At 45.2% G+C, this 21720-nt stretch overlaps 1 protein-coding gene across 1 annotated transcript in view; it reads left to right on the top strand.

The window, feature by feature from the left end:
• The window catches only part of LOC144697994 (uncharacterized), a 373983-nt gene that overhangs the window by 32879 nt on the left and 319384 nt on the right, over positions 1-21720 (top strand). Inside the window, exon 3 of the mRNA XM_078569944.1 lies at positions 329-938. Within this exon, the coding sequence (XP_078426070.1) occupies positions 329-938 (610 nt within the window). The remainder of the gene's footprint in view (positions 1-328; positions 939-21720) is intronic.

The raw sequence follows: 21720 nt of genomic DNA on the forward strand, positions 1-21720 counted from the left end.
CGTGTTCTGTGTGTGGACGAGTCTTCAGCCGATCATCTGACCTGATGGAGCATAAATGCAGTCACAATGGAGTGAAACCGTGGAAATGTACGGACTGTGGGAAGAGATTCAAATCCCCATTGGAACTGGTAACTCATTGGTGCAATCACACTGGGGAGAGACCATTCACTTGCTCTGAGCGTGGGAAGGGATTCACTCAATTAGCCAACCTCATGGGACACCAGCGAGTTAACACAGATGAGAAACCTTTTAAATGCCCACAGTGTGAGACGTGCTTCAAAAGTTCTGTGGAACTAAAGTCCCATCAACATGTTCACACTGACGAGAGACCTTTCAGGTGCTCTCACTGTGGGACTGGGTTCAGGCAATCATCTGAACTCATTGCACACCAGCGAGTCCACACTGGAGAGAGACCGTTCACCTGCTCCGAATGTGGGAAGGGATTCAGTCAGTCATCCCACCGGCTAAGACACCAGAGAGTTCATACTGGAGAGAGGCCATTTACCTGCTCCGAATGTGGGAAGGGATTCAGTCAGTCATCCAACCTGCTGAGACACCAGAGAGTTCACACTGGAGAGAGGCCATTTACCTGCTCTGAATGTGGGAAGGGATTCAGTCAGTCATCCAGCCTGCTGCTGCACCAGAGAGTTCACACTGGAGAGAGGCCATTTACCTGCTCCGAATGTGGGAAGGGATTCACTCATTCATCCAACCTGTTGCTGCACCAGAGAGTTCACACTGGAGAGAGGCCATTTACCTGCTCCGAATGTGGGAAGGGATTCACTCAGTCATCCAGCCTGTTGCTGCACCAGAGAGTTCACACTGGAGAGAGGCCATTTACCTGCTCCGAATGTGGGAAGGGATTCACTCAGTCATCCAGCCTGCTGCTGCACCAGAGAGTTCACACTGGAGAGAGGCCATTTACCTGCTCCAAATGTGGGAAGGGATTCAGTCAGTCATCCGACCTGCTGAGACACCAGCAAGTTCACAAGTAACTGTCGTGATGGGATTTTGCTCTTAATAACATTCAGGACTGAAGTATGTTCATTATAGTGTGTTTCTGTAGACACTAATAAACTCCAGCCCGCTTAGATAAAAGTCAAATAAATCAGCATTGTGTTAAACACAATGTGTTGAACCTTTTTACTATTTTTAACAAGTTAGTTCCTTTTTGATGTTAAACTCCAGCCCAGTTACAGATTCTGTATAAAATTGGAATAAATCAGCTTCGTGATGAACAGTTGAGTCGTTTTGCTATCTCTAGCACAAGTTAGTTCCTTTGGAAGGGCTCTCCCTCTGCCCTGTCTCCTCCATCCTCACCTCCAGCAACAAGTGCGAGGAGCTCATGGAGCTTCTTTGTCACTAAGGTTGAGACAATCTGATAATCTGCCTCTGCTGCTTCCCTCCCTTCCACTAGCCCACCGGGACAAACTATCTCTAAAGATCCCCCTTGTCCAAGCCTGAACTCGTGATTAAATGACAAAGGGGATGATGGTGCAAGGCAGCATTGGGTGATAATGAGACAAGGAAATAAACTAATGGGACAAGTGGAGAAACAACACAGGCCCAGAGGAGGGATAAATGGTAAAAGAAGAACCATTACCAGCACCGACTGTCAGAAAAAATGGGAGCAGTGGTTATGATCTGAAATTTTCAAAATGAAGGTTGAGTTCAGAAGGATGTAAAGTGTCCAATGAAAGATGGGCTGCTGTTCCTCGAGCTTCCATTGAGCTTCATTGAAACAGTGCAGGAGGCCGAGGTCAGAGTGGGAGTAGGTGGAGATTAAACTGGTAAATGACCAGAACCTCAGGGTCACACTTGGAGACTGAAAGGTGATGTTCCACAAAGCAGTTACCCAATTGGGATTTAATCTCCTCAATGTAGAGAAAACCACACTGTGGTCAGTGAATAGACAATACTGAATAGCAAGAAGTACCGGTAAATCACTGTGCCCCTTGGAAAGTGTTTGGGGCCCTGGAATGTGGGAAGGGAGGAGGTGGACGGGTGCTGCTGCATCTGCTGTGCTTGAATGGAAATGATTCACACTGATGTTCATAAGAACACAAGAAATAGGAGCAGAGTTGGACTAAAAGGCCCCTTGAGCCTGCTCCACCATTCAATGTTCTTCCAGCTCAACTCCACTTTCCCATCCTATCACCATATCCCTTAGTGCCCACATATTTATGGATTTCCCTCTTGAACATATCAAGATGGAGAACAACAGACTCGGTGCAACTATTAATCTGGGAAATGCACAAACAAGGTGCATGTGAATTACAAATTCACCTCTTCACTGCTTGGTAATCATGTTAAATGAGCTTTACACTGGCCCCATGCGGAAATCTAGTCATTCTCTGACAGGTATTCTTAATGGTATAATTAGCAAATTTAGAATGAAAAATACCCTCTGCTTCACTGTAAGGCTGAGAGACAACTTTGTAATTGATTCATTATGTCACAGACTGGCTCATTAGATCTGCTCATTTCATCTAATCTTATTTTCAGCTAATGGGAGAATGGTTGAAACAGGGGATGGTGAATAACAGCTCGAAACCACAGTCCCCTCTCCCACTGTCATAATGAACCTTACAACATACAGGAATTTGGGACAATGTGACTTTGATGCTCAGATTAGCTCTGTCTCCATATTAGAGGAAGGAGCGAAGCACTGGGGACGGTGCAAAAACATTTACTGGAATGATGCCAGAATTGGAAAATATGTCAAATTCACAGAGATTTAACGGATTGAAAAGTTTTTCTCTGGAAAAGAAAGTGAGGGATGACCTGACTAAGGCCTTTAAGATAATGAAAGGGGTTGACAGGGTGGACAAGTGGAAGAGTTTTCCACTTGTAGATGGTTGAGAATAAATATACGTTAGTCATCAATAAATCTAATGCACAATTCATATGCAACTTCTTCAATCAGAGATAAAAGCAGAAAATCATGGAAATACTCAGCACATCCAGGAGAATCTGTGAATTGAGAAATAGAGTTAAGTTTTCAAGTCTGCTCACTGATGCAGTGTAGTTCTGATGGAAAGTCACAGCCCTGAAATTTATATACATCTTTCACTCTCCACAGACACTGCCAGATCTGCTGAAAATTCCAATATTTTGTTTTTTTATTTCAGATTTACAGCACCACCTTTCTCTAACTGTGGTTGAGAATGTAGAGCTCATTCTCAGAAGGGTTTGAGATCCCAGTGTGAGCTGAAACTCATGTTGCAAAATCACACCATGAAATCACACCAGCTGAATGTGGAAATGGATTCACCTCGTTATTCCATTTTCTGACACAGCAGCACAGTCATACCTGTGGGAGACCATTCAGATACTTCATGTGTGCAACCCTTTGCTCACTGCCCACCTGCTAACACTCCAGTTTTAGAAGGTCAAAGGATTAGATCCACAATTGCTACATTCCAACTGACAAGACAGAGTTTCAGTAGTCAGAATATGGGAAGAAAAATCACTTGTCTGCGCCGCTGCTGAGACTCCAGTGAGTTCAGATCTAACTGTCAGGGTTTGTTCTGTTGTTAATTACACCCAGGACAGAACTATGGTGGAGGGGCCGTGCACTATGGTTGCCATATCAATATTAATAATTTTATGTATTGGCCCTATGGCGCCAATCATCATCGGATCATAAAACATAATTATCTTATCAGAAAAGGCCTTTCAATGGCGGTACGTTTACCAAGGATTGAGTGGGGGGAAGAATGTGATGTATGCTCACGTCAGGCGATCCTCGCGCAGGCGCAGTAGCTGACAGTGACTGGTACATGCGCATTGCGAACTCTGACTGGAGCATGCGCAATACCATCTGTAGCTGGAGCTGGTGGAAGTCGCTGAGAAATGGCGAACACAGGCGAGTAAAAGGAGCCGGTGAGTGGGGGAGGGATGGAGGCGGCGGAGTGGGTGGGGAGGCTTCATGAAGACCCTGTGAAGGTCTGATATCTTGAATAAGAAGCTACCGGTCCTGCGGTTACACCGAATGGAGAGGAGACAATTCTGACCCGCGTCTCCTCTCGGAGACAGGCCCGAGTTAACAACCGCCATCTTCACAGGGGCAATGTGCAGCAGGGCGCATGCGCGGCCATCCTTGTCCAGGTAGCAGGAGGAGACGATGTTGCGCATTTCTATCCTGGACTGACAGGGATGGATTTTGGAAACTCCTTTTCCAGGGGGTTAAATGGGAAGGATTTACACACAGCAAACTCAAACCAAGAGAAATGTTTGTCTCTTCTCAATTTCTATCTTCGACTGACGGTTAGTGTTTTTGTAAATTTCTGATACTGGATCTTAGAAGTGGAGGGTTGACAGATGGGAAACTCAAATCAAATATCAATTCAGATCTGGCAGAGTCACTCGATTCGTGAGGACCTGAATATCATCGGCCTTTAAATCTGGAAGGTAAACAGTTGGCCTGTCTGTCTGTGGGCAAAGGTTACTTGTAGGAGAAAGAATAATTAACTGGGGAAAGCCAACTTCAGTAGGGTGAGAATGGATCTGACCCAGTAAAGTAGAGTCAAAGGTTGGCAGGAGAAACTGTAATTGAGGAATGGGCTGCCTTAAAGAGGAAATAGATCAGACATAGTAATGACATATTCTTACAAATGAGGAAGGTGTGGCTAACATATCCACAGCTCACTAAATAAGAGAAGAGATTAAGATGAAGATGAATAAGTCTGCTAACAGAGATATCAGGTGGCTAATATAACCGAGAGACAGGATAAAGAAAGAATATTCAGAGAGAAATTGGAAAAAGAAAGTAAGAGAAGCAAAGAGAGAGTATGAGGAGAGACTGGCAGATAACATGGAAGGAAATCAAAACGCTTTCTCTGGCTTATACCTAGTAACAGGTTGGGAAAAGGAAAAAGGGACTGATTAGGGATTTAAAAAAAGGTGATTTACCCATTGGGACAGGGGGCATGGATGAGGTATAGATGAATATTTGGCATCTGTCTTTACCAAAGAAGATGATGCTGCACAGGTCATGGTTAAAGAGGAGGTAGTTCAAATACTTGTGGTGTTTAATATTGATAAGGAGAAGGTATATAGGCTGTCTGATAAAGTTGACAAGGCACCAGGATTGGATGAGATGTATCCAAGGATACTGAGGGAATTCAGAGTGGAAATTGTGGAGGCACTGACCATATTATTCCAATCTTCTTCAGACCCATGAGTGGTGACAGAGGACAGGAGAATTGCAAATCATACACCTTTGTTCAAAAAGGGTGTAATGATCAGCCCAGCAACTACCAGACCAGTCAGTTTAGCCTTGGGAGTGATATTTCTGGACAAAATTAATAGTCACTTAAGCAAATGTGGGCTAATTCAGGAAAGCCAGCACAAGTTTATTAAGGGAAAATCATGTTAAACTAACTTGCTTAAGGTTTTTCAAGAGTTAACAGTGTGGTTGATGAGGGTAATGCTATTAATGTGGTGTACATGGTCTTCCAAATGGCATTAGGTAAAGTGCCACATAACAGACTTGTGAGCAAAGTTATAGCTCATAGAACAAAATGGGCAGCAGCGACATGGGTACAAAATTAACTGAGTGACAGGAAACAGAGAGTAATGATTTTTCAGAATGGAGGAAGGTTGAAAGTGGATTTCCCCAGGAGTCAGTGTTAGGACTCCTGTTCCTATGATCTAGACCTTGGTGTTCAGGCACAATCTTGAAATTTATGGGCACAGACTGTGTAGAAGGTCCTTTCTCTGGTGGACCTTAGTGAACCAGTTGACTTTTTGTGACAATCCAGTATCTTTCATAGTCACTTTTCCCTCGTGCCGGCCCCACAAATTCCCAGATTCATTCAGCTCAGTTTCATAATCTGTTTTTGTGGGTTCTCTCTCACTCCCTTTTTTCTGTTTTAAATTAATTTCACAGGATATTAGAAGGAGAGGATTTGCAGTCAGGAAACTGAAACCAAACATCACATCAGGATCTGATGGATTTGCACAGTTTATTGTAACCTGAATATCATTGGATTTTGAACATGGAAGGAAAAAGCACCGTTCACAGTGGGGAGAAACCATACACGTGTTCTGTGTGTGGATGAGGCTTCAGCCAATCATCTGACCTGGCAGGACATAAATGCAGTCCCAACAGGGAGAAACCGTGGAAATGTGAGGACTGTGGGAAGGGATTCAATTACATGGAAAGACATCGGTGCAGTCAAACAGCAGAGAGACCATTCATCTGCTCCGAGTGTGGGGTGGGAGTCACTCATTCATCCTACCTACTGAAACACCAGTGAGTTCACACTGACGAGAGACCTTTTAAATGCCCAGACTGTGGGAAGTACTTCAAAAGTTCCTGGGAACTGATGTCCCATCAACGTGTTCACACTGACGAGAGACTGTTCAGCTGCTCTCACTCTGGGACTGGGTTCAGGTGATCATCTCATATGACTGTGCACCAATGAATTCACACTGGGGAGAAGCCATTTATCTGTTCCAAGTGTGGGAAGGGATTCACTCAGTCATCCAACCTGCTGAGACACCAGCATGGTCACACTGGAGAGAGGCATTTCACCTGTTCAGAATGTGGGAAGGGATTCACTGATTCATCCCATCTGGTGACGCACCAGCGAGTTCACAGTGAGGAGAGACCTTTTCAATGTCCAGACTGCAGGAAGTGCTATAAAAGTTCCGGGGACCTGGTGTCCCATCAACGTGTTCACACTGACGAGAGACCGTTCAGGTGCTCTCACTGTGGGACTGGGTTCAGGCGTTTAGCTAATCTTATTTCACACCAGCGAGTTCACACTGGGGAGAGACCTTTCACCTGCTCCGAGTATGGGATGGGATTTACTCAGTCATCCAACCTCCTGAGACACCAGCGAGTTCATGAGTAACTACAGTGATTGAGTTTTGCAACTGAACCATGTTTCACTGGGGTCTGTTTCTGCTGATGTTAGTAAACTGCAGCCCAGTTATAGGTGTTAACGTTCTGGATAAAAATAAAATCATTAAGCTTTTTATTAAATAGATGATGTTGAATCTTTTTACTATCCCTAAGACATTAGTTCCTTTCGAAGGGCTCTCCCTCTCCCCTGTCTCCTCCATATTCACCTCCAGCAACAAGTGTGAGGAGCTCATGGAGCTTCTTTGTCACTAAGATTGAGACAATCCGATCAGCTGCCTCTGCTGCTTTCTTCCCTTCCACGAGCCCATTGGGACAAACTTTCTCTAAAGATCCCTCATGTCTGATTTCTGAACCCACATCTTTCTCCAGTTTCTCTCCCATCTCCCCTTCCTGCCTTCTCAGAGCTCACTTTGTCCATGAGACCCACCTCCTGCTCCATCGACCCTATTCCCGCTAAACTGCTGATCACCCATTTTCCCCATGTTCACTGATATTAATGGTTCTCTCTCTCCTGGTACTGCCCATCTCTCCTTCAAATCTGCCATCATCACCTGTCCTCAATAAACCCAACACTTGACCCCACGACCCTATTAAACTCCCGCTCCAGCTCCAACCTCCTTTCGCTCTCCAAAGTCCTGATCACCTCCCAAATCCATGTCCACATTTCCCAGAACTCCATGTTTAAATCCCTCCAATAAGATCTCTGTCTCTGTCACGGTATCGAAACAGCTCTTCCCAAAGTCACCAATGACACCCGATGTGAATGTGACAAAGGAAAACTCCCTCATTGTCCTTCTCGGCCTGTCTGCAGCCTCTAACAACGTGGACCAAACCGTCCTCCTTCAATGCCTCTGCACTGGTGGCCAGCTGGGTGGGACATGATGAAACAATGTACAAACAATTCAAGGGCTGACTGACTTCAAGAAATAACCGGGCAGACAGGGAATGTCACTGTTACAACAAGGAGAGTCCGTGGTTTCAGTGAATGAACCGACAGAAGGGTGTTGTGGAGAATCTAAAACACTCGACATGAGTCAGCTGTGTGATGGAAAAGCAACATTAACAACAAATATGGGGATACAGGAGAGCCCCAAAGACATCTCATCGATAGAAGTTTCTCCCGTACGTTTGGAGTATTTTGTAGACATTACAGCATTGATGATGATTACAGAATGAACCGTGTGCCTTTGTTTATAATTTCGATCCTGTACGTTCATGCCTATGTAGAAATGGTCTGCACCCATACCTGGTTCCTCTGTTATTCCCCTCCCACCCCACACCACAAGTGCACTCCCTCTGACCTTCTCGACTTTCTAGCTCCTTCTCACTGTCTCCCTTTCCATCAAAAATCAGCAAATTGTTAAAAAAAATCAATGTAAAAGTAATGTCTAACCTTGTAATCCCGACATTAGCAAGAAGTCCCCTTATGTCCCCGTTGGACATCTGTCCATTTTACCATAGCCCAATCCTTCTGTTAGTCCTAAATTAATTATGTCAGCCAGACAAAGCAGAATTACTAACTTGAAGCATCTATGTGTTAATGACGCATTCCCCCCCTTTCAAGGGTTAGGACAGGTTAGGAAGAAGGTTCATATTGTCATCATTCAGAACAACCCAGATTACAAAGGAACAACTGATCTCAAACACAACCTCTTGTAGTGTGTGTGGAGGGGGTGTGCTGACTCAGGTTTAAAGGGGTGAAATGATATATGTTTTCTATATTAGACAATCACATTAAAATCTGGCACTCAGATGGGGATATGGATTTGTGTTAGGTGGGAAGATCGGGATCAGTGTATTACTCCAGGAAGCCTGAAGATCAGAGGGACGGTATTTCAGCACTGATTCCTGTGATAGCAGCAATCCCATTGCTGTCTGTGAAAAAGACCGATGGAAATATTTAAAATGGAAATCATAGGCATGTTGGAGGATGATGTACACAAGGAATTTGTGAACTATCTGAGGATAATGGTGAGGGGAAAGGAATGGATCTGGAAAGCAGCAGACACTTCATGTTGCTCCAGGAGAAGTGGGGCCTGGTTGTATAGGTAACAGGTTTTACACAGCACACAGTCAGCCTGTGGTTTCACCCTGGATGAAGAATCTCCAAATCGTACCATTCACATCACCGAATGGGATTCTCAGGAGCCATGTTGTCTGCTTGGAGAGGAAGGTTTTTGTTATAGCTAATGAGAAGCAGCACAGACAACCACACACACAGACCCACACACACATTCTCTGTCTGTCTCACACACTCAGACATCCTCTCCACACCCACACACATTTACACACACTTCCACACTCAGGGATACACCCGCGCCCATACAGACAGACACATGAGGACACGTCCTGTCCTATCAGGTGGACAACACCAACCAAAGTGACTAATACTGGGGATAAAGTATTGGTGCCTATGAAGAACACTGTTTTTGGCACATTCAAGTCAACATCACCCTCCATAGCCTGTGAGCGGTTTTGACCATCCAATCCCACCCCTTTCTCTGAACATTAAATCTACATTGAACAAAATCTGGGACAGAGGCTACAACACAATTAGAACAATGAGCTGTCTATTGCCAGCTTTGGTGACAGTGGGAGGTTGTAAAATTTCAGAACAACATCAGTGGATAATTACAGCCTCGAATTTCCTCTTGGAATGACTGAAAATGTCAACTCCTCTCATGTTGATGGTCTGTTTGATGAGAGAATTCTGAGACAGGTCACATGGAAAAATAATATAATGTTGTTTTTACTCTGTATCCAATATTCCCCTGTGTTTGTTCATTACTGCTCCAATGTACTGAGACATGTTCCTATGTTCAAAAGGAACTGATTTGTGTTAGCAATATTAAAAAAGACTCAATACACCATGTGTTTAACACAAATCTGATTCATCTGATTTTTATACAGAATATAAACCCCTATAACTGGGCTGGAGTTTATTAACATCAGCAGAAACAGACCCCAATCAACATGGTTCAGACCTGGATGTGATTCACAGCAAAATCCAATCACTTGTTAATTGTGAACTTGCTGGTGTTTCAGCAGGTTAGCGACTGAGTGAATCCCTTCCCACACTCTGAGCAGCTGAATAGCCTCTCTCCAGTGTGAACTCGCTGGTGTACAGTGAGTTGAGATGACCATCTGAACCCAGTCCCACAGTGAGAGCACCTGAACGCTCTCTCGTCAGTGTGAACACATTGATGGGACATCAGTTCACTGGAATTTTAAAGCACTTCTCACAGTCTGGGCATTTAAAAGGCCACTCGGCAGTGTGAATTTGTTGATGTGTCTGTAGGTGGGATGACTGAGTAAATCTCTTGCCACACTCGGAGCAGCTGAACAGCTTCTCTCCAGTGTGAACTCGCTGGTGTCTCACAAGGTTGTTTGAATGGGTGAATCTTTTCCCACACTCGGAGCAGCTGAATGGCCTCCCCGCAGTGTGAGTTTGTTCGTGTCTCAGCAGGTTGGATAACTGAGTGAATCCCTTCCCACACTCTGTACAGGTGAATGACCTCTCCCCAGTGTGAATGTGCTGGTGTATGGTGAGTTCTGATAAATATATGCTTTCTTTACCACCTGATCCACCTGTCCTGCCACCTTCAGGGACCTGTGGACATGGACTCCGAGGTCTCTCACTTTTTCTACCCCTCCCAATATTCTCCTGTTTATTGTGTATTCTCCAGCTTTGTTTGCCCTCTCCAAATGCATTAGCATGAATTTGCTTTCTCTTTTACAGCTGATTTAAAGTTGCAGATTTTGCTCCAAAGGTTAAATTGGGATTGATATTCAAAGTTAACTATTTTACTGCAGCAACAACTTCAGCTGGGAGTCAGTGAATTAAGAGGAAAGATCCCAGACAGCGGCTCTTGAAGGTACACTGCAGGCCCCACAGCTCAATCAGCTCCACTCTCAGCTCAGGAGAGCTCAACAACTCCACATCCTGTCCACAGGGGAGTTCTCCTGGTGCAGTGGGACCAACATTCGTGCTTTAACTAACAGCACCAAAAAAACTAGATTAATCAGTTAGTCTGATTGCTGTTTGTGGAATCTTACTGTGCACAAACTGGCTGTCATGAAACAGGAACAACTTATATAAAACATCCCAAGGTGCTTCAGAGGAGTTTCATAAAGAAAAAAACTGACAAGTCACATAGGGCAATATTAGGGTCAATGGACAAAGCCGTGATTAAAGAGGTAAATTTTAACCAACATCTAATCAGGAGAGAGAGGTGGAGGGGTGGAGAAGTTGAGGGAGAGAATTTCAAAGCTTCACACCTAGGCACGGCCATCAGTGGTGGAGTAATTAAAATCAGGGATGCCAAAGAGGCCAGGAGGATGAGTGCTGAAATCTAGGAGGATTGTAGGACTGGAGATTAGAGAGATAGAGAGGGATGAGGCCATGGAGGGATTTGAAACAAGTATGCAATTTTAAAATGGAGACATTGCTTGACCAAGAGCCAATGTGGGTCAATGAGCACAGGGGTGATGGGTGAACGGGATTTGAGGTGAGAACACACAGAGTTTTTGATGATCTCATGATTCCGTGTGGGACGGGTTGAATGTGAGGGGCCGGACAGAAATGTATTGGAATCATCCAGTCTAAAGGTAACACAGACATGGATGAGAGTTTGAGCAGATGAGCTGGGGGTGGGGTAGAGACAGGCGACATTATGGAAATTGAAATATCTGGTGTTAGTGATGGTGTGGATATGTGGTCAGAAACTCACCTTTGGGGCAAAAATGACAGCAAGATTGTGAACAGTGTGGTTCAGCCACAGACAGTTCCCAGGGAGAGGGATGGACTCGGTAGTTAGGGAACAGAATTTGTAGTGGTGACCAAAGACAATGGCTTTGGTCTTCCCAATTTTTAATTGGAGGAAATTTCTGCTCATCCAGTACTGGATGTGGGATAAGCCGTTTGATAATTTAGTAACAGTGGAGGAATGGAGAGGGATGGTGTTGAGGTAGAGCTGGGTGTTGTCAGTGTCCATGTGAAAACTAACACGGTACTTTTGGATGATGTCACCGAGTGGCAGCATGTAGATGAGAAATAGGAGGGGCCAAGGATAGATCCTGGAGGACACCAAGTACAAGGACTTCAGAGAGGAAAGGGAGGTTGGAGATGGGGCAATAGTTTGTGAAGACAATGGGGGATCAGAGATTGTTTTTTTAGGATGGGTGATGACGGTGCATTGAAAGGTGAAGAGGGACAGTCCCAGGAGAGAGAGAGAACCATTAATAATATCAGCTACATGGAGAAATTAGATGATCAGCAGTTTAGTGGGAATAGGATCGATGGGGCAGGAGCTGGTTCTCATGGACAAGATGTGCACTGAGAGGGCAGGAGGGGAGATGAGAGAGAAACTGGAGGAAGATGCGATTTCAGGGTTCAGACAAGGGGAACTTTAGAGGCAGTTTGTCCTGGTGGGCTAGTGGAAGGGAGGGAAGCAGCAGAGGCAGCTGATCGGATTGTCTCAATCTTAGTGACAAAGAAGCTCCATGAGCTCCTCACACTTGTCGTTGGAGGGGAGGGTGGAGGGGGCAGGGGAGAGGGAAGGTCCTTCAACATGAACTAACTTGTGTTAGAGCCACTAAAAAGACTCAACTCCCTGTATTTCATACAAAACTGATTTATATGACTTTATCACGTTATATATTTTTTGGTTCAGTCCTGGATGTGACTAACAGGAAAATCCACTCAATGTTACGAGTTACTTGTGAACTTGCTGATGTCTCAGCAGGCTGGATGACTGAGTGAATCCCTTCCCACACTTGGAGCAGGTGAACGGTCTCTCTCCAGTGTGAGTTCGCTGGTGTACAGTGAGTTGAGATGATTCCCTGAACCCAGTCCCACAGTGAGAGCAGCTGAATGGTCTCTCGTCAGTGTGAACACATTGATGGGACATCAGGTTCCCGGAACTTTAATAGCACTTCCCGCAGTCTGGGCATTTAAAAGGTCTCTTGTCAATGTGAACTCGCTGGTGTGTCAGCAGACGCGATAGTTGAATGAATCCCATCCCACACTCGGAGCAGGTGAACGGTCTCATCCCTGTGTGAACCCGCTGGTGTCTCAGCAGATGCGATGATTGAATGAATCCCACCCCACACTCGGAACAGATGAACGGTCTCTCCCCTGTGTGAATTCGCTGGTGTCTGAGCAGGAAGGATGACTCAGTGAATCCCTTCCCACACTGGGAGCAGGTGAATGGTCTCTCCCCTGTGTGAAGTTGCTGGTGTTGATGCAGCCCTGATGATCGGGTGAACTCCTGCCCACACTCGGGGCAGGTGAACGGTCTCTCCCCTGTATGAACTTGCTGGTGTTGTACCAGCCCTGATGATCGCGTAAATCCACTCCCACAATCGGGGCAGGCAAACGGCTTCTCCCCAGTGTGAACTCGGTGTGTCAGCAGGCTGGACGATCGAGTAAATCCCTTCCCATATACGAAGCAGATGAACGGCCTCTCCCCAGTGTGACTGCGGCGATGAGTTTCCGGCTCAGACGGGAATCTGAATCCCATTCCACAATCCCCACATTTCCACGGTGTTTCCCCACTGTGAACGGAGCTTTGTCCGTCCGTGTTCAATAGGGCGACTCCGTCAGATCCTGATGTGATGTTTGGTTTCAGTTTCCCGACTGTAAATCCTCCCCTTCTATTACCCTGTGAAATTGATTTAAAACAGAAAAAAGGGAGTGAGAGAGAACCCACAAAAACACAAAGGCAGGTTGTGAAATTGAGCTGAATGAATCTGGGAATTTGTGGGGCCGGCACGAGGAAAAAGTGACCATGAAAACTGCTGGATTGTCATAAAAACCCAACTGGTTCACTAATGTCAATCAGGGGAGGGAACCTGCCACCCGGTCTGGGCCTACACAGGACTCTGGTCTCTATAAGAACATAAGAAATAGGAACAAGAGAAGACCTAACACCCCATCGAGCCTGCTCCACCATTCAATACGATCGTGGCTGATCTTGGGCTTCAACTGCATTTTCCCACCCACTCCCCATATCCCTCGACTCCCTGAGAGACCAAAAATCTCCCCATCTCAGCCTGAAATATATTCATGATGGAGCATCCACAACCCGCTGGGCTGGAGAATGCTATGTGACAGAGAGAGAAGGGGAGTGGGAGAGGGGGAGAGAGAAGGGGAGTGGGAGAGGGAGAGAGAGAAGGGGAGTGAGAGAGGCTGAAAGAGAAGGGGAGTGGGAGAGGCAGAGAGAGAAATGGAGTTGGAGAGGCAGAGAGAGAAGGGGAGTGGGAGGGGCAGAGAGAGAAGGGGAGTGGGAGAGGCTGAGAGAGAAGGGGAGTGGGAGGGGCAGAGAGAGAAGGGGAGTGGGAGAGGCAGAGAGAGAAGGGGAGTGGGAGAGGCAGAAAGAGAAGGGGAGAGGGAGAGGCAGAAAGAGAAGGGGAGTGGGAGAGGTAGGGAGAGAAGGGGAGTGGGAGGGGCAGAGAGAGAAGGGGAGTGGGAGAGGCAGAGAGAGAAGGGGAGTGGGTCAGGTAGGGAGAGAAGAGGAATGGGAGAGGCAGAGAGAGAAGGGGAGTGGGAGAGGCAGAGAGAGAAGGGGAGTGGGAGAGGAAGGGGATGAGGAGAGGGTTGTTATAGATCTACAACTAAACCAGAACTTTGACAAAACTTTCCAAACCTCAACCTCCACCACCTAGAAGGACCAGGGTAACAGGTGTATGTGAAGACCATCACCTCCAAGTTCCCCTCCAAGTCACACACCATCCTGGCTTGTCTGACATCCAGTACTGGATGTACAGAAATTTCCTCCATTTAAATATTGAGAAGACTGAAGCCATTGTCTTCAGTCCCCGCTACAAACTCCACTTCCTATCCACAGGCTCCATCCCTCTCCCTGACAACTGTCTGAGACTGAACCAGACTGTTCACAATCATGGTGAAATATTTCACCCCAAGATGAGCTTCCAACCACATATCCACATCATCACCAAGACCGCCTATTTCCACCTCAGTAACATCGCCCGACTCCAGCCCAGTCTCAGCTCATCTGCTGCTGAAACTCTCATCCATTCCTTTGTTATCTCTAGACTTAACTATCCTAATGCACTCCCGGCCGGCCTCCCACATTCAACCTCCCTGTAATCTTGAAGCCATCCAAAACTCTGCTGCTCGTGTGCTTACTCACACCAAGTCTTGTTCACCCATCACCCCTGTGCTCACTGACCTACACAGGCTCCAGGATAAGAAGCAAAATTTTTAATTTCTCATCCGTATTTTCAAATCCCTCCAGGGTCTCACCCTCCCTATCTCCGTAATCCAGCCTCACAACCCTCTGAGGTATCTCAGCTCCTCTAGTTCCGGCCTCCTGAGAATTCCTGATTTTAATCGCTCCACCATTGGTGACCATTCTTTCATTTGCCTTGGCCACAAGCTCTGGAATTTCCTCCCTAAACTTCTCCAGCTCTCTTTCTCCTCTTTAAGATGCTCCTTAAATCCGACCCATTTGACCAAGCTTTTGGTCACCTGCCCTAATATCTCCTCATGTGGCTCAGTGTCAAACCTTGCTTTGCAATATTTCTGTGAAATGCCTTGGAATATTGTCTTACATTGAAAGTGCGACATAAATACAATAATTTGTCATATATCACTGTTCCTTCATCATTACAGGGTAAATAACCTGTAACTCCTTACCTAACAGCATTGTGGGAGCACCTTCACCACATGGACTGCAGCGGTTCAAGAATATCAAACATCATCTTCCCCACAGGCAACTGGGGATTGGCAATATTTGCTGGTATCTGTGGAGAGAGAAACAGAGCTAACATTTCAGGCCATGCAGAATGAATTACAGAGAATAAAAATTACACAGAATTTGATGGTCAATATAAGCTCAGAAGTGGAAAAGAAATGGACTATAGTGCAGGAAAAACAATTCCTGACTATGAAAGATGGGAATGTAAAGCTGGGAAGTCATCAGCACATGGTCAGGGTTGGGGAGTGATGGAAACTTCATTTAGACACTGTCGGCAGAAGTAACAGTAAAATCCCAAATGGAGCTAAAATACACCCATTATTAGAGACAGAGGAAGTTAGACAATGGCAGAGAGGTGATCAGGGAGGGCAGAGGTGAAACAGAGGAATGGATGAACATGGATTTAGATCCACAGTAAAGAAGTCACACCAGCCCCTGAGGCATGAAACCTCTTACAGATAACAGAGCACAGCACGAAAGGTCTCGAATGTAGATGAATGGTCAAAAACATGCAGCTCTGAAATAAGTTCAGAGTTTGCAATGTTAAACTCTCCTGCTGGATCCTGCAGCTAGAAAGATATCAGAAGCACTGGAGTCAGAGAAAAATCTCCCAGTTGAGGAAATACCTGGGGAGCGGGTTGATGTCACTGTGTAATTGTCGATGTGTGATGATGTCACAGTGTAAATGTCAACGTGTGATGATGTCACAGACACGGACACAGAACATCTGGATTTGTGCAAACCAGTGATCACCACACATTATGGAGGATGTGGAGGGTCCTTGAGAGGGGGCAGAGGAGATTTACCAGAATGGGTCGAGGTATGAGGGACGTTGTAAGGTTAGTTTGGAGAAACTGGGGTTGTTCTCCTTGGAAGAAAGTAGATTGAGGGAAGATTTGATAGAGGTGTACCAGTTTACAATTGGCTTACATAACGTAGTTAAAGCAAAGCTGTTCACAGTATCTGATTGTAAAAGGATTACAGGACTACAAATTTAAGAGATTACAGATTTAAGATTTGGGCAAGATCTACAGGGAGCATGTGAGGAAAAATTTTTACACAGTGAGTGGCAATGACCTGGAACTCAATGCTTATCCTGAGAGGCCGATAACATCAAGTTCCAATGAATCAAGTAATTCTGTCAGATTTTAATGTGATGTTTGGTTTCTGTTTCCAATCTGCAAATCCTTCCCATTTATTATACCAGGATGTTGCCTGGGATGAAACATTTAAGTTGTGAAGAGAGGTTGGATAGACTTGGGTTGTTTTTGTTGGAGCAGAGAAGACTGAGTGGCGACTTGATCGAGGTGAACAAGATTATGAGGGGCATGGACAGGGTGGATAGGGAGCAACTGTTCCCCTTAGTTGAAGGGTCAGTCACCAGGGGACATAAATTCAAAGTGAGGGGCAGGAGGTTTAGGGGGGATGTGAGGAAAAGCTTTTCTACCCAGAGGGTGGTGACGGTCTGGAATGAGCAGCCTGCGAGGGTGGTGGAGGCAGGTTGCCTGACATCCTTTAAAAAGTACCTGGATGAGCAGTTGGCACATCAGAACATTCAAGGCTATGGGCCAAGTGCTGGTAAATGCGATTAGGTAGGTAGGTCAGGTGCTTCTCACGTGTCGATGCAGACTCGATGGGCCAAATGGCCTCTTCAGCACTGTGTGATTCAGTGATTCTGTGAAAAAGTAGTTTACAAACAATCCATCACTGTTAATCCCCGACATAAATTGAGAAGAGACAAACATTTCTCTTGGCTTGACTTTCCTCCCCTTCTAACCTCCTGTAAAAGGAGTTTTCAAAATCCATCCCTGTCAGTCCAGGGCAGAAAATCACAACATTCTCTCCTCCTGCTACCTGGACCAGGATGACCACGCATGCGCCCTGCTGCACATTGCCCCCTAAAAGATGGCGGCCGTTACCCCGGGCCTGGCGAAGAGAGAAAATCAGAGCTTTTCGGCTCGTTCTCTGCAACCGCAAACCCCGTACCTTGTTATTTGGGGTCTGCGGCCTGCACTGTGTCTTTATGAAGCCTCCATGCCCACTCCGCTGGCTCCATTCCTCCTCACACACCCACTAACTCTGTTAGTTTGCTCCACTCGACATTCCCACTGCCGCTCTGAGCAGCTTCAGTCACAAACCAGCACTGCGCATGCTGCTGAAACTGACCGCATTGCGCACGCTCCAAGCACATACAACAATGCGCATGTGCGAGGAACTGTTGTTGTGAGAATAGGGCACATTCTGTCCCGCAACGAATGCTGGGTGACCGCTCCGCCATTGAAGGGCGAAAATGTAGGATAGAAACCTATGTCCTGTAATCAGATACGATGGGTGCCATTGTGGCAAGGCATAAAATTGTTGAATCAATTGATACAGCGACCAAATTGCTCTGGGCTCCAACATAATTCTCTCCTGGGTGTAATGAACAGCAGAACAAGCCCCTAGAGTTAGATCTGAACTCAGCAGAATCTTAGCAGATGGGATGAGTTGGTGGATTTCAAACTGTCTGTTGCCAGTAGCAATCCTCTGATTGTGGATCAAATCCTTTGAACCTTTAAAGATGGAGTGTTTACATGTGAGCAAACTGAATAAACCCTTTGCACACGCAAAGTATCTGAATGGCCTCCCACCGGTGTAATGGAGTTATTAATGTACTTAATATTTTGGAACATACATTTCTTTTAAAATAGAGGTTTAGTCTGTGGGTGTGTCTTATTTGGATTAAGGCCAGCTAGCCTGGGTGCTTTGATGTGTGCTAGTTTTGAGATGTAAGAGGAATGATGTGCATTTGCATTTTTTAATAGAGCATTCAAGAAGTAGAGTGAAAACGGACACCTACCTAGCAGCTACCAAGTAACATATTTATATTTTTAATAAAATTGGTATTATGAAAGGGCTTTCATTGTTAAAAGGTATTCAAAGAGGCTGGTGGGAAAATGAGAATTTGCATTCAATCAGTAATAGTAAGTATCCAGATAACCATTTTGTTGTGTGCTTAACAGAGGCAACTGAGATCAAAAGGCAGCTGCAAGGCTCCAATTGACTCCGCGAGGAACCAATGAAAAGAACCTCATTTTGAATTCGTATGGTGAAATAGCTATGCCTGGTGTCTGGTTAAGTCTAAAGATTGTTGTTGCCTTAATAGAGAGTATTTTGGGAATTTGTTAAAAGTTCTGAGATTTGTAGCCATGTGTATATATATTATAATCTGTGTAAACTAATAAAATGTTTCATTTTGTTTAAAGTAAAACTTCGAGAGCTGGTGGTCTGATTCCTGAATTTAGGGTCGCATCTCAAACATAACACTTAAAATTATAGGTTGTGACAGTTACTTAAAGTTTCCCTCTGGGAATAAATAACTCCGCTTTACCAACTGCATCAGTTATAACACCGGCGAGACTGTTTTGCTATGTCAGTAATTGGGATGATAGGGCGAATCCCTTTCCATTTCGGCCTGGTGAACAATCTGTTTACAGTGTGAGCTTACCTGCACGTTTTCAGCTCAGACATGGATCTCTAAATCTACTGGTAATGGGTTCCACACCCTTAACACTACATAAAAACAAGGAGCAGGAGTAGGCCATTCGGCCCCTCAAACCTGCTCCGTCGTTTAAAAAGATCATGACTGACTTGACAGTAACCTGAAATCTGTACCCCGTCTACCCCGATAACCTATCACCCCCCTGCTACCAAGAATATATCCATCTCTGCCTTAAAAATATTCAAAGACTCTGCTTCCATAGTCTTTTCAGGAAGAGAGTTCCAAAGACTCATGACTCTCTGAGAAAAAAAAACTTTGCCTCTCTGTTTTAAATGGGTGACCGCTTATTTTTAAACAGTGACCCCTAGTTCTAGATTCTCCCACAAGAGGTAACATCCTCTCAACACCCGCCCTGCCAGGTACGCTCAGAATCTTATATGTTTCACTAATCAGGTAAAGATAAGCAACATATTACAGATGCTGGTCATCTGAAATAAAAACAGAAAATACTGGAATTCTCAGCAGACCTGATAGCCTCTGTGGAGAGATAAACATAGTTTTCATTTCAGGTCTGTAATCTTTCATCGGAAATGCATTACATCTGAACTATAAATTATGCCTCTCAAATTAAAGATGCCGCCAGATGTAGTCAGGGAACTCAAGGAGAAAATGAAAATCCGCTTTGAGGGATGGAATCAGAGAATTAAGGGTGAACAGCCCGACTGACCAGAGACAGTCAAGACACCTTCCTCTTCTTTAAGACGATGGAACATTGACTCTGATGTTATCAGTGAAAATAACTGATCTGAGACATTTAAATGATTCTCGTTACTGCACATCAGGAATTCAAACCTAATATCGGCTTTGACAATCAGAATACTTGCAAACAGACAATACAGCGAGAGGCTTGAAGGGAGACAGCACCGGTTGTAGGAGAGCTGGTTCCCGGTGACATGGATGTGCCTGCAGTGGGCGGGATCAAACCGTTTCCATGTATTCACAATGAATGACCCAACTTTTATTTTGGAAGCGCAAGACGGATAGAGAGAGATAGTCATCTGGGTAGTAGCAATCTGAAGATTTGACTCACTGACACCCTGGTTAGGATACTTTGTAGACTGAACTTGTATAAGTCTCTGAGGCACAATTGGTCAGTGTGTTTTCTTGTTAACTGAAAGGTTGGTGATTCAAGACCATCCAGGAGTGAAGACTTTACTGTTTTCCCCCCATCAGCATTCTTTGTCACGCAGTTCAGGGTTGTCACTGGGTACGTGGGCTACAAGATAATATCCCCAAAACGGTTCCAGATCTACTGTTGTCCAGTGAGCTCCAGCACAAACAGCTTTTTGAAAAATATTATTTTTTCTGTCAAATATAGTGAGAAAAGATTTGTACGAAATATGTACCTTCATCTAACCCAGTAGAAATGTAAGAAATTATTGGTTTCAGACAAACCCATCAACGATTCCCTCATCCTCAGCTCCACCGTGAGTGAGACAGGGAAAAGCAGCAATATTCCGGCCCCGCACTCTCCAATCACCCGCTGCCAGCAGAAAGCGGCAACTGCAGCTTCAACCAGCGGGTTACTGCCCATCCCTGGGACGCGAGATACTCCAACCCGGGCCAAACCTCCAACTACAACGAGCGCAGGCTCAGGAAAACGTAGGAAAATTATATCCCGGTCACTAAACCTCCGAGCAGCATTTATGGAATTCCCGAGTGAGCGAGTCACAAATAAAAATCGCACCACCTTTCCAAGTCTTTTCACTGTAAAATTCCTTCATTGTATTGAAAATCTGACTGTGTTGAAGATCTGAAAATGAGCACCATGGGATATGTGTGACTGAGTTACTTGTTCTCCATTGTTTGTCCGTCAGGTTTGCAATTCAATTTGTGTGGATGTTGAAGATAATCTGATTTCAAAATGAGTTCATAAAGCAGATAAATATTAAATCCAGGAACAAATCCTGAGGAAAATGGATCACAATGTTTGGAAGGAGGTTCAGCTAAGAAGTGGAAGATGTGAATGATGTTATTAATGATTGAGAGGAATGCATTGCAACCTTGCGGCTTTTGTAGGGTGATTACCTTACACACATTGATATTCGGAACAAGCTGAGGTATCAGGTTGAAAGCAACAAGTGTCTCTATGTGTGTTGGGATATGAAGCAGACCTTGATCACTTGCCCAGCAAGCTCAGTTGGCAGAACATGTGACTCTTAACCTCAGTGTCGTGTGTCTGAGCCCCACGCTGGTCGCTGTGGGACTTTTAAAATCTTGCTTCTTTCAAAAAGGGGAAAAAAACTCCAACTAATCGCTGCAAGGCAGGCATTCACCATTGAAAGCAACTGGCAGACATCAAATTCAAAGCGCTTTCATGTCGCATCTCTTTCTGCTTCTGTCCCTGTCTCGTGTCCAGCTCCCAGGTCAATTAGCTGCTGGATACAGAGAGAGTCAGTTCGTGGGAAAATAAGACGCAAGGTGATAGGTATGCAGACAACTTTGCAGGGTAAAAGGACACCAGGATCTCATCTTCCTGATCCTCCCAGATTCTGATTACAGGAATGTCCACAGTGCCTATTATCCACAGTGCCTATTATCCACAGTCACACTCTCCTTCTAGTCCGTTTGTACGTTGTACGAGC

This window comes from Cetorhinus maximus, chromosome 23 (assembly GCF_964194155.1).
Source record: "Cetorhinus maximus chromosome 23, sCetMax3.hap1.1, whole genome shotgun sequence".
Classification (NCBI taxonomy): Eukaryota; Metazoa; Chordata; class Chondrichthyes; order Lamniformes; family Cetorhinidae; genus Cetorhinus; species Cetorhinus maximus.